The 12,236-nt window shown below is 44.8% G+C and overlaps 2 protein-coding genes across 6 annotated transcripts; both read left to right on the top strand.

The window, feature by feature from the left end:
- The first annotated feature begins 1,988 nt into the window (after window positions 1-1,988).
- LOC117770236 (lamin-A-like) lies at window positions 1,989-8,075 on the top strand. Of its 3 annotated transcripts, XM_034599410.1 has the most exons (13): window positions 1,989-2,182; window positions 2,538-2,890; window positions 4,297-4,453; window positions 4,879-5,004; window positions 5,091-5,261; window positions 5,471-5,596; window positions 5,810-6,030; window positions 6,171-6,444; window positions 6,520-6,627; window positions 6,726-6,845; window positions 6,929-6,985; window positions 7,170-7,367; window positions 7,465-7,500. In XM_034599410.1, exons 2-13 carry the CDS (start codon window positions 2,553-2,555, stop codon window positions 7,498-7,500), a joined length of 1,932 nt encoding a protein of 643 aa, XP_034455301.1. In that variant the 5' UTR covers window positions 1,989-2,182; window positions 2,538-2,552. The 3 variants fall into 3 exon arrangements, with proteins under 3 accessions (XP_034455301.1, XP_034455302.1, XP_034455300.1); XM_034599411.1 differs by lacking the exon at window positions 1,989-2,182 and having other exon boundaries at window positions 2,553-2,890; window positions 7,173-7,367; window positions 7,465-8,075; XM_034599409.1 differs by lacking the exon at window positions 1,989-2,182 and having other exon boundaries at window positions 2,553-2,890; window positions 7,465-8,075.
- Window positions 8,076-8,675: 600 nt separating this feature from the next.
- Window positions 8,676-12,178, top strand: naxe (NAD(P)HX epimerase). Of its 3 annotated transcripts, none has more exons than XM_034599435.1 (7): window positions 8,676-8,773; window positions 9,869-10,059; window positions 10,147-10,255; window positions 10,494-10,604; window positions 10,906-11,016; window positions 11,364-11,511; window positions 11,694-12,178. In XM_034599435.1, exons 2-7 carry the CDS (start codon window positions 9,887-9,889, stop codon window positions 11,891-11,893), a joined length of 852 nt encoding a protein of 283 aa, XP_034455326.1. In that variant the 5' UTR covers window positions 8,676-8,773; window positions 9,869-9,886; the 3' UTR covers window positions 11,894-12,178. The 3 variants fall into 3 exon arrangements, with proteins under 3 accessions (XP_034455326.1, XP_034455327.1, XP_034455328.1); XM_034599436.1 differs by having other exon boundaries at window positions 8,677-8,773; window positions 9,872-10,059; XM_034599437.1 differs by lacking the exon at window positions 8,676-8,773 and adding an exon at window positions 8,824-8,841.
- Window positions 12,179-12,236: the final 58 nt, after the last annotated feature.

Below are 12,236 nucleotides of genomic sequence, written 5' to 3'. Positions count from 1 at the left end.
GGATAGAGGAAAAAACGGGGGGAGATTGTGCGTGATTCTGCGTGAAACGCGTCGCCACACGCGCGGGGTTTTCATCCAAGTTTTTTGGACACACAACCTGCACACACGCGTTTGGATGACAACACACACACGTATTCCAGAGCAACAACACACACACACAACGGGCTGTCAATCAGCGGCCCGGTGGCACTTTGTTTTTCCTGTTTTCGGCCCAGGTGACCGCGGGGATCCAATCCGGGTTTTCCCTCGAACCACATGACAGGGGCGACGCCGAGCGCGGCCATGAGCAGACGCGCAGCGAACACACGCTCCTCGTAATTCACGGTTTTATGTCGTGTTCCGACAGCGAGAAGAGGCTTTTTTACATTTAATGATATTATAGAGAAACACAGAGGGGTGAAGGTTGAGGTGGAGAAACAGCAGAACAGCTGGGGGGGGGGGGGGGTTCAGTGAGATCCAGGGCAGCGCGGGGGGGGGAGCTGCTTGATGCATCTGTCAGCACAGGATTCACACATTCATCATTAAACTCACTCATCGAGTTATTTCATTTTCTTTTGTTGACTGAGACGAATCCGCTGCAGCTGCCGTCACAAAGCTGGAGAATCGTGAATGAATCACCTCATTTCACAGTTTGCAAGGGAACAGGAAGAGCTGTGTGCACCATAAAACAACAGGAGGCTCGTTTACACGTTTTAAAGCCACCAGAAAATCTCCCACTATGATGTAGAATCAAGAGAGAGAAAGTCCACACAAGCACAACAAGTAAAAACAAGGGGGTCATTATACTGGAATGACACTCAGCCAAGGACCAACACTCAATTCAAGATCCAATAATTATATCAATGCCAAACTTTAATGAGTTCTTTCTTGGCCCATGTTCCATCCTCCACCAGAGCTGCTCTCAGACCTGCTCTGAAGTCTAACGTAAGCCTAACCCTATATAGCTCCCTGGTAAAATGTAAATTTGTAAAATTTTTATTTGTCATAAAACCTGGATCTGCACATCTGCATTTGCCCCGTTTTTATTCTCTTTTCCTGCTCCAGGCCTCATCCCTCCTTTAAGTTCGGTGGAAACTGGTTTTGCTTGATCCTGCAAACAAACACCCTCAAATAAATCAATAATCGACTGTGGGGCCCTGTTGACCATTGAGCTAAAGGCCTTGACCATGTTGCACGGCCGTTCTTCATCCCTCTACCCTGTCTCCCTGTCTGCCTCCCTGTCTCTCTACTCCAATAAAGGCAAAGCATCATGAAATAAATATTTAAACAGGAAACAATACATGGAGGATAATAATCACTCTCATACTCACACTGAGGCCATGACTGACGGTGAGGGATCACAAACCTAATTTTAAAGGCTCACAAATCAAATCTAATGAGTTAGAGTCCAACGTACCAACATTTTAATCATGTAGAAAAATGCAAATTGAGAAATTAGCTAATAAAATCTGTCCGTTTGCAAAAGAAACCCAGTGTCTGAAGTCGGCCGGATCATCACAATATACAGATTATATTACTATCACATTGTAACAGGCTCGATATCATGTGCATCGTTTCCAGGGGACAGAGGCTGTTTCAGATCTTTTGAAACATGAAGATCTCCCCAGAAGGAGTCTGTACAGATCGGGTTTAAGATATTGAATATTTTTAGAATATTTGAAGAAATCCAAATCTCTGGAGGCGATGTTACATAAAAAAATAAGTGTCTTAAGACTCTAGTTCTGTGTTTCAGGGTCGGGAAAACAAAAAGTCTGAAACCTCTTGTGCAACTTTTTCTCTTTAACTTCACAGAGAAACACGAGCAGTGCGGGTTTGAGTCAAATACTGTAAATGACAGGAACTCAGCTCCCAAACAGCAGATCTGCTTGAAATGATCCGTCGGTGTTGTGTGTGTCTTTGAGTGGACGGTGACTCATTCATCCAGCCTGCACAGCCAGAGAGAGAGAGAGAGAGAGAGAGAGAGGAACAACCACAGTGCCAAACTTGAGGCCAACCTCTCTCCTCCCATCTCATTCTTTCCTACATGGGCACTCGCAGTTTGCAGACAGCGCAGTAACAGACCGAACTCTGTTGGAGAACGAAGACAGACACTCACATCACCGGAAGACAAAGAGAACTAAGAGAAGATCCAACAAAAATCCTCGGAGCAAACTTCTCTCATCCTCTCAGCAGCTCTCAAAAGGTAAAACCTGCCAAAAAGAAAACCTGCCGTCTTTTGTGCAAAGACTTAACGTAGATTCTTTGGGTGGAGTCGATGACCCCTCCCCTGTCTTTCGATGAATGATGACTCTTCGACTCTGGTGTTGAAGTCACAACTTAAAATTAAACTTCACCTTGTGTTGAGGTTCTCAGATGCATGACAGGTTTTTTAATCATTGTTTGTTTAAGTTTATGTATGGTCAACTTTGACCGCTTTCTGTAAAAGTCCCCTATTTGCATAATTATACTGGAATTATCAAATTCCTGTATTTACTGTGATTGGAAAAGAAAGTGATTTAGAGTCAGCAGGTGGATAATCATGATTTTCTCTACAACAGTAACAGATCGGTGCAATGGCGACACCCAAAACCACTCCGCGAGGTGCCAGCTCACCAATATCCCCCAACCGCATCACCCGGCTGCAGGAGAAGCAGGACCTGTCCAACCTCAACGACCGTCTGGCCGTATACATCGACAAGGTCCGCTACCTGGAGAACGAGAATGCCGGCCTGCGTCTGCGCATCACCGAGTCCGAGACGGAGGTCAGCCGGGAGCTGACGGGCCTGAAGGCCGCCTACGAAACCGAGCTGGCCGATGCCCGTCAGACCCTGGACTCCGTGGCCAAAGAGCGAGCCCGTCTGCAGCTGGAGCTGGGAAAGCTGAAAGACGACTACAAGGAGCTGAAAGCCAGGTGGGAAACTGCTGCGGTCCAAATCTACATCTGGCCGCATCTACCACAGTTTGTTTTGTGCATGTGCTTGCAGAGAGAAAAAGTAGGAATACTTTCAATATAGTTATAATTAATACTAATTAGGGGGGGTTATGGGTGCCCCATCATTTTAGGGCCTTGAAATCCTTAAAACCACCCCTGTGTGTTGCCAGGGCGTATATAACCTTTAAATGACAAAATATACCTCTTAGAAATGAAAAGCTAAGTTCATAAGCAAATAATTAAAGTGGTATATAAAATAAGCAGTGCTATTTATATACATATGTAAGTTTTATATCCTGCTGAACATGGTGGCTCCAGTGACAAGACATGGCGATCGCAAAGAATTAACACGTGGCCCCTTTAAGGGCTTTTAATGACACAGGCTCATTACTCTGGTATGTGCAGTGGTTTATTGTCGCTAATTTTAGCATTAGACGGATAAAGATGTGTAACTGAATCACAGTCAGTTCTTCTCTCACTTTTTACCCTTGTGACCACAATACCTGTTGTTTAGCTAAAGTAACTATAGGTAAAGCAAGATTATTTTTTCTTCACTAAACTAAACAGCAAGGATTGTTCAACTAGTTGCCCCTTTTCCAAGAAAGGCTTTTGGTCAAAATCAAAAATGGATATAAACCCGTGATACAGATATTTTTATTATCTGATGATCATGAAACATCTTTCCCCCCCCGAAGCTCCTGAAACCTCCGTCTTCAGCCAAATCTTCCTCAGTTTGCTTCATTCATTCCTCCGTCTGTGCCCGAGTGAAAGTGTGTGATTGCAGAGTTAATGTCTACAACATGTGATTAACAACAATGACTCATTAGCTCCTCGTAAACGATGCTTGTTTAACTTCTGCTGAGACGTTGCTGCTGCTGCGGCTGCGGCCACTCCCTGGCGTTCACATACCCTCCTCATTGCTCACTCTTTGACGTTGGACTTCCACTCCGTCTCCTTCTTATGCCGCCACATCCAGAGTCTGATGACTAACTCTTTCCCCGGGTTTCTCCTCCTTCAGCAAAGCAATCATTATACACACAATACGTGGCAGCAGCTCCTGCCTCCATTACTTTCCATAAATATTGAGATGATGGCCCTCGTGTGTTTGGCAGGAGTCACGCCGTTGCCATGGCATTTTCTCAGCTCAACGCCAAAGGCTGTGGCTTGTGGCGACCAGATACACCGGCCTGACCGCAGAGCATTGTGGTCTATGAGTCATACGCGCCGAGGTCTTTCCCAAAGATTCAAAAATAGCTCATATTTGATTCATTAGAGACTCTAAAGGAAACTGTAGTAACACAGTTTCCACTTGGTTCTTAAGTTGCAAAGCGAATGTCGTCTATTAGCATTAAAGACACGTGACCCTGTTGGCCTCTCTGTCGCAGGAACACCAAAAAGGAGTCCGAGTTGGCCGGAGCGCTGCAGAGAGTCAAAGACCTGGAGGCTCTGCTGAACTCGAAGGACGCGTCTCTGACCACGGCTCTGGGGGAGAAGCGTAACATCGAGGTGGAAAACAGGGACCAGAGGGCCCAGGTTGCCAAGGTACACTCAATCCCACGCTCCATTCAAAGATCCCAGTGGAAACACATCTGGGCTCAATTCTGCACAGGCGGCCTACAGGACACCCAGCGTTCAGTTTGCCCCTCATATTCCTCCTTTGTGTTTTCAGGGAGACTAATACAACCGTTTCTTTTTACTTGTGCCACTAGCTATGTATTTTTCAAAGGGCTGAGTTCAGCATGGAGACTCTGTCAGGGCCACGTGAGCTCAGATATTTTGATTAAAGGACAGTTTTCCTGCTCCCATGCCCACTTTTAGGAATAAACAGACCAAGTGGTGCAGGCGAGTGGGAAATATGCACTAACCACAGTGTATTTACTGCATACTGCTGTATTGCACGGCCTGTTTATGTGAATGTCTGCGCGTTTGCTTTGAACTAATATTCCGTTTCTTGTTGGCTCGTTTAGCTGGACACCAGTTTGAGCGACGCCAAGAAGAAGCTCCAGGACGAGATGCTGAGGAGAGTGGACGGAGAGAATCGCATCCAGACTCTCAAGGAGGAGCTTGAGTTCCAGAAGAACCTCCAGGCGGAGGTCAGAGAGAAGCTCTCATCTCCACCAAGGCCTTTCACTTTCTCCACCCTCATGTGTGCTGAATACATTTGTTAACTCTCCAACAGGAGCTGCGGGAGACAAAGCGGCGTCATGAGTCTCGTATGGTCGAGTTGGACAACGGCCACCAGCAGGAGTTTGAGAGCAAACTGGCGGAGGCGCTGGTGGAGTTGCGTTCCCAGCACGACCTGCAGATCAAAATGTACAAGGACGATATTGGGAAGACCTACAACTCTAAGGTGGGCCTTTGATTTAATGTTAACATCTTAAAATGACAAACAGCACAGAATAAATAAATATCCAATGAAGACATCATCACTCGGAAGTACAGCAGCAGTTTCACAAAGTTGTTGTAATCGAGCAAAAATGATTTTCACATCACTCAGAGTGAAGTTACAGTCTTTTCTCAGTTTTATGGATCTTCTGCCTTGTTGTTTGTCCTCGTCAGCTGGAAAACGCTCGCCAGTCGGCGGACAGGAGCAGCCACCTGGTGGGAGAAGCACACGAGGAGCTGCAGCAGACACGGATCCGCCTGGAGTCCTCGTCGTCTCAGCTCAGCCAGCTGCAGAAACAGGTTCTCAGAAACAAACAGCTCTCAGTCTCGACATCGCTCCACACTCCAGATTCTCATCTTTGCACCAAACATCATCAAACTTATGTCTTTGCAAGATAAAGTTGTTTTATACTTTTTCCATCAAATTCAATACTGAGTTTTACATTTCTCTCGCATTCTCCTGCTGATTATTAGTTTTCTGATTCTAAATGCACTCGTCTGCTCCTGATCTAGCTGTCGGCCTGTGAGGCGAAGGTGAGGGACATGGAGGCCGCTCTGTCTCGGGAGCGGGACACCACCCGTCGCCTGCTGGGAGACAAGGACAGAGAGATGGCCGAGATGAGGCAGCGGATGCAGCAGCAGCTGGATGAGTATCAGGAGCTGCTGGATGTCAAGCTGGCTCTGGATATGGAGATATGTGCCTACAGGAAGCTGCTGGAGGGGGAGGAGCAGAGGTACGTTGGGCTGGGTCGAGTCTCTGCTGTGGGGTCATGACGACTTTACGCAATAGAACCAGAGTTTTGCAGCAATAGGAAAGTTTCAGTTATACCTCTTTGTCTTTATCTTCATCCCTCTATCATGTGTGTCCCTGCAGACTGCGACTGTCCCCCAGTCCTCCCCCCACTAGAGTGGCAGGAAGTCGTTCCTCTACCTCGGCAGCTCACTCTCGATCCGTCCACTGCAGCGCTCAGAGCTCTCCCACCAAGAGGCGCCGGCCCAACGACACCGACAGCGAGGCCTCCAGCTTCGCAGGAGGAGCTGTGGCCCGCACTCGCATCACCCAGCAGGCGTCGGCCAGCGGGCGGGTCACTGTGGAGGAGGTGGACCAGGAGGGGAAATATGTCCGACTCAGCAACAAAGCAGATGAGGTGAGAAGAGGAATATATTGGTAGGATGATTAAACGTTATTTACCTTTCATCCAACCATCAACTTTCTCCTGCAGGATCAGAATCTAGGGAGCTGGCAGGTGAAGCGACAGGTGGGGTCGGGCGCAGCCATCAGCTTCAAGTTCCCGGCTAAATTCACCCTGAAGGCTGGGCAGAGGGTGACGGTAAGAGGCACCTTCATTCATCTCCATCACCGAACTGGACTCAGTAAACACACTGGCAGTTATCACACCCAACACTGTGTCTTTTTCATGGCGGTCAGATCTGGGCCTCTGGTGCTGGCGGAGCCCACAATCCTCCCTCTGACCTGGTGTGGAAGACTCAGACGTCCTGGGGCACCGGGGACTTGTTCCAGACGACTCTGATCAGTGCCAGCGGAGAGGTGCGTAACTTTATTTAAACATAAAGCGCATATCATTACATTCATTTCTACTTTAACATGTTAATAAACACGTTTTCTTCCAGGAAATGGCAATGAGGAAAGTCACCCGCATACAGTTTGAAGACGAGGACGATGACATGGTGAGAGAAATGATTTATAACAACGATAACTGATAACATCCTGTATCTATGCACTGCATGACATATGAACACCAATTAACCAATTAATCTATACATTTGGACAAAGAAGCCTTTTCCCTTCGCTTGTTTCTTCTTGTTGAGTTTTTTACTGACCAGTATGTGTGTTTCCGTCTCTCTGCCTCAGCAGGTGGCCCACAGCACTTGCGGGGACGGTGAGTACAACCTGCGGAGCCGGACCGTGGTCTGCGGCTCCTGCGGACTTCCCTCGGACAAATCCAGCAACTGCTCCGTGACCTCGGCCTCCCGCTCCTTCCGCAGCGGAGGCATCTCCGAGGGTTTACTGCCCCACTCCTACGTGTTCAGCAGCAGCACTCCTCGCAGGGTGGGTTCTGCAACAAGGCCGGAGAAAAGAAATTATTCAGCGACTCTTGGATGAGTGTTTTCATGTAATTAACACGTTTTGGGGTTATTTCTTTCAGGCTGGATCCAGAGTGGAGACCTGTCCAATCATGTGAGCCCCGGGATCAGCGATGGAAACACGTAGACTCTGTTAGTTTTCAGTTATTTAGTCCTTTAGTTAAAAGTCGTAGTTTTTAAGTCCATTTCCTGTGAGTAATTCCCAAGATCTTGTATGCAATAAAACTTTATACTGCTTTTTTATAATGTACATAGGCATGCATACAACATATATTCTTGAATTTAAATGGTGATGTAAGCAGCCATTTTTATTTTTATTGGTGTCATTAAGAATTGGAAACTTCTGCCAGTTTTCCACCCGACAGTAAAAGAAGAAACTAGCAGCAATTTTAACACATTAACAAATTAAAGCAACAGTTTGGGCAAATTTATTCTAAAAGAATGTTACTGGTAAATAAGTGGTGGGTGAAATTCACAGCTACTGTAACTTTAACGATCAGGCTTTACTTATTATACTATCACATCAGATTTGCATCACGCTCTGTAAACATACTGACGCAGCAGGGCTGCAGGGAACTGAGTAAATTTCTTCTGGAGTTAAAGTAAAGTGACTCCAACCCTGCAGATCCACAGAATATTATGTATTTTTGACTGATTTTAATAAACATGTTTTCAGAAATGTTGTGTTTGTTAATATTTTCTTACCACTGTTGGGTCAGTTCTTTTTGATTCATTTGCAGAGTCTGGGCTTTTTCTTTCAAAAGCTAATATTCTAAAAAGTGTGGAATTCATATCTTCAAATCTCAAAACTTCAGATTATTGTATTCATTCATATATTCATATAACAAACAACTTCATTGAATCAAAAGAAGAGAGACCAAGGATGAAGATGTTCAGGTGCCGATGCGAAGGATGATTAAACCTTTATTGTGAAATTAACCCATAACCCTGTTGAAATACTCAGACTTCAGTTTGAGGAACATTTTAAGAAACTTACTTGAGATTTGCTTTGCTTGATAATTAATTAAGAGTCAATAATTGTCCAATAATAATATTAATATCTTGAAATGGACCATCCTGAACTAGGGGTACGTTCATTTTTTAATACTTAATAATAGTTTTTTAAATGCAGGAATGATGAGACAATGTTTTGTGGTATTTCAAATTTTATACTTTATACTGTCACCCTCTTTTTCCATAATAAGAGCATTTCTCAATCTCTAATCTTACTTCCGCCATAAAACGGAAGTACTATTTTATTTTGAAGTTAGACCAGTGTTTATATATATATCCAGACCCGGAAGTAGTCGCCAGCTCAGTGGTGCTCATGTTGATGTTCGATTCCTCAGTTTATCAGCTCGTTGTTGATCCGTAAGTTTTGTTCAAAGGGAAAAACGTCTTTGTTGAATAGTTTTTCAGGAAATAACCTTTAACATTTAGTGAGTTAATCCAACGTGTTAAATTACACAAACACGTGTAACGTTAGCAAACAAACAAACTGAAACAGAACTGAAGCTAAAGTCTCAAACTTCTTCTTTCTGTGTTTTTAGGAAGTTGATTGTTAGAGAGTGAAACTTCCACATTAATAACTCACCTGACTGTCGGAAGTTAAGAGAATTTAAACACAGAATAACATCAACAAGGTGTCATTGCATTCAGCTGCATGTTAGAATAAGTGTACAATTGTATTTTGTGGATTTAATTCTATAATAAACAGAACTGCTAATTATCTTGTTTTCATATTTACAATGGTAACAATTAAGTGCATATGTTTTTATATATAATTATTGCAGCACTGATCTAAACCAGGTGTTACAACCTGCTTTATGAATATCAAACTATGACTATATATATTTATATATGCACAATTCTGCCGTATTAATATTCTATAAGGTTTCAAAAGAAGATTTTCAATTTAACCCCGAGGTTATGAAAATGTGTGTTTAATTATTTTCTGACACTTCATAGACTGAAAGATTCATAAATTATCCAATGATCATTTCATTATAGCAGGATGAAGGATTGATAGTTACATCTCATCCATACAGGATTCAAAAATCTGCGTTTTTAAATTAAAAGTGAACTAAAGAAGCTGAACACGCTTTATTTAGCCGTTTGTTTCATCACGTTACTGTAAAGCATCCTCAGCAGCAGCTGAGTGCGTGGGGATGATTTATTGTGGAAAACAAGCTGCAGGTGGACGGAGGAAGCTTAGAGGAAAAATGCAAGTCAGCAATGAAAGCAGTGGAACAGCAGCACAAGGCAGCGATATCAGCAGATTGTGCAGAAAAGCTTTCATCAGCACTCGGCATGTCTGAGCCACAGCTCCCTGGCTTCATGTAAAAGCTGTTTGTTTTAACAGAGGCTCCACAGTTACATGTCTAACAGTTCATGAAGCCATGTGATCGACGTGGGGCTGAACCTCCCTCAGCTCAGTTTAGATCATGCGTGTCTCGTCTGTTCCAGCAGTTCGGATCCCTCTGGATGTTGAGTGTGCGGGCTCTGTTTGGGATCGGCGTCCTGGTGACCTCCAGAGCCGTCTCCGTCCTCGCTCAGACGGGGACATGTCCGCTGCCGGCTGCAGCTAACAACCACCAGAGGAACTGTTTCAGAAGCAGAGCAGCATCCACCATGGCCAAGACGATAAAATATCTCGGGTGAGGTTTCACATCTCGTACACAGAGCAGTAAAAACACGTACAGCTCGTATGTGTGTGTCCAAACTGAGCTGTAGATGCTCCACAGGCAGGAGGAGGCCCAGCACATTGACGAGGAGCTCTTCAGTGAGTACGGCTTCAGTGTGGACCAGCTGATGGAGCTGGCTGGACTCAGCTGTGCCACAGCCATCACACGGGTGAGGTTTAAAAGCAAGGCTCTTATTTTGAAATGAAAATGACAGTGTTTAATGTAAAGCCAATTAATCAATTTAGCTGAGTTACCAAGAAACTGGATTTTTGCATTGGCAGTGTAAGTATATGTCTAAACCTGAAGCAGGGAATTATTTAATTACTCTGTCAGCTTCTCTCATCAGTAGCTGCTGTAAAGAAAATCCTCTGTTGATGCCGTATTGTTGTGTTGTGATATTGTTGCAGGCGTATCCGATCACCTCCCTCGTCAAGGCGAGACCTTCTCTGCTGGTGGTTTGTGGACCAGGTAACAACGGAGGCGACGGCCTGGTCTGTGCCCGACACCTCAAGCTCTTTGTGAGTGTCCCACACTTGTGTTACAGTAAAAGCTGCTTTCAGACCTGCACCGAGGTCCGGTCATAATTTTCCAATTGAGCCTATGTGAGAGTACAGAAGGAAAATGGCACCGATGTTGATTTGCTTTAAACAAAAACACTGTGATTTTCAGAATTAAATAAAACCTCTGTGGAGCTTTAAACCAATCTGACGACGGTGTTCTTTACCCATAACTGTTTAATCCGACTTCCTTTCTTTGCCTGATCTAACTCATGGATGTGTTGGTGACAATAATATCTTTGTGTGTTGTGTCGTCTTGCAGGGTTACGAGCCCACCATCTTGTACCCGAAGAGGCCCAACAAGCCGCTGTTCCAGGGCCTGACCACACAGTGCCAGAAAATGGAGATCCCTTTCCTGACTGAGATGCCTGAGGTTCAGTGTTAATCAATTATGCAGCAGCTTCATTCTCTGTGGTGGAGGAAATGTTTCTGCTTCTTGTGTTTATGACTGAGCATTTTATTTCAAGCTGTAAGAGACTTACACAGAATTTGATCTCGGTAAACAAGTGTCAGTTTAGATGAAGCCTTAATGATCCTTGTGGCTGAAATGGGTTTTATCGCTCATAAAACCACAGTCGGAAATATGATCAACAACTGATGATGCACAAACTGAATTAGTGGCTTCACACATGTACTTTGAGAAGTAAAATAAACAGTTTGCCTGTGTTTCGAGACAATGAAAACAAAAAAAACTTAATTTCTCTGTGATTATCTTGTCAGGCCCAATTGATTGACCAGGCTTACAACCTGGTGATCGACGCCATTTTCGGCTTCAGCTTCAAGGGGGCTGTGCGAGAACCTTTTGGTTCCATCCTAGACGTGCTGGAGAAAACCACAGTCCCCATCGCCAGCATCGACATCCCCTCAGGTCAGTCCTCACACACTCAGAACTAGGGAAGAAGTCTGTCGATTTGAATGACCCTTTGACCCTTTGACCTTGCCTGTAGCACTAATATCTGACTAATGCCTTTTTTTACTGAGCCGATCACTCTCAGGCAGAAACAACCTGCACTGCATCATAAAACTGGATTGTTGTGTGTTTATTTAAAGGCTGGGACGTGGAGCAGGGCAGCGCAGACGGACTCCAGCCCGACATGCTCATCTCTCTCACCGCGCCGAAGAAGTCCGCCTCCTTGTTCAGAGGACGGTACCACTTCCTCGGGGGTCGCTTTGTGCCACCGGGCCTGGAGAGGAAGTACCAGCTCAACCTGCCTCAGTATCCCGGCACGGACTGCGTCTTACAACTGTAGGAGATTTAGGTTTAAATCAGACAGGACCGACGTTTCTCCAGGAAGGAATATTTCAACACTAATCCACTTTCTTTCTAAAAGTTAGAGGAGCTTATAAATTCCTCTCGTCTTTGTACCTTTAGGATGTTTGAGCCAGAAGGAAACTGGTTTAATAGAATAGCCAATTTACTTTAAGTCTGACTAAGTGCTTGTAGGTGGGCGTAATTCTCTAAATGTTGAACTATTCCTTTACATCTGTGAGTGAAACTGGTTCTGATTGGATGAATGGTGGACATGCTGGAATAATATAAAGAACATTAAACAAACAGGATTGGATTTGACTCATTATTCCCGTAACCACATC

Source organism: Hippoglossus hippoglossus, chromosome 11 (genome assembly GCF_009819705.1).
Source record: "Hippoglossus hippoglossus isolate fHipHip1 chromosome 11, fHipHip1.pri, whole genome shotgun sequence".
NCBI classification, from domain to species: Eukaryota; Metazoa; Chordata; class Actinopteri; order Pleuronectiformes; family Pleuronectidae; genus Hippoglossus; species Hippoglossus hippoglossus.
The sequence above is the reverse complement of the archived record's forward strand: the minus strand, read 5'-3'. Positions and strand labels throughout refer to the sequence as shown.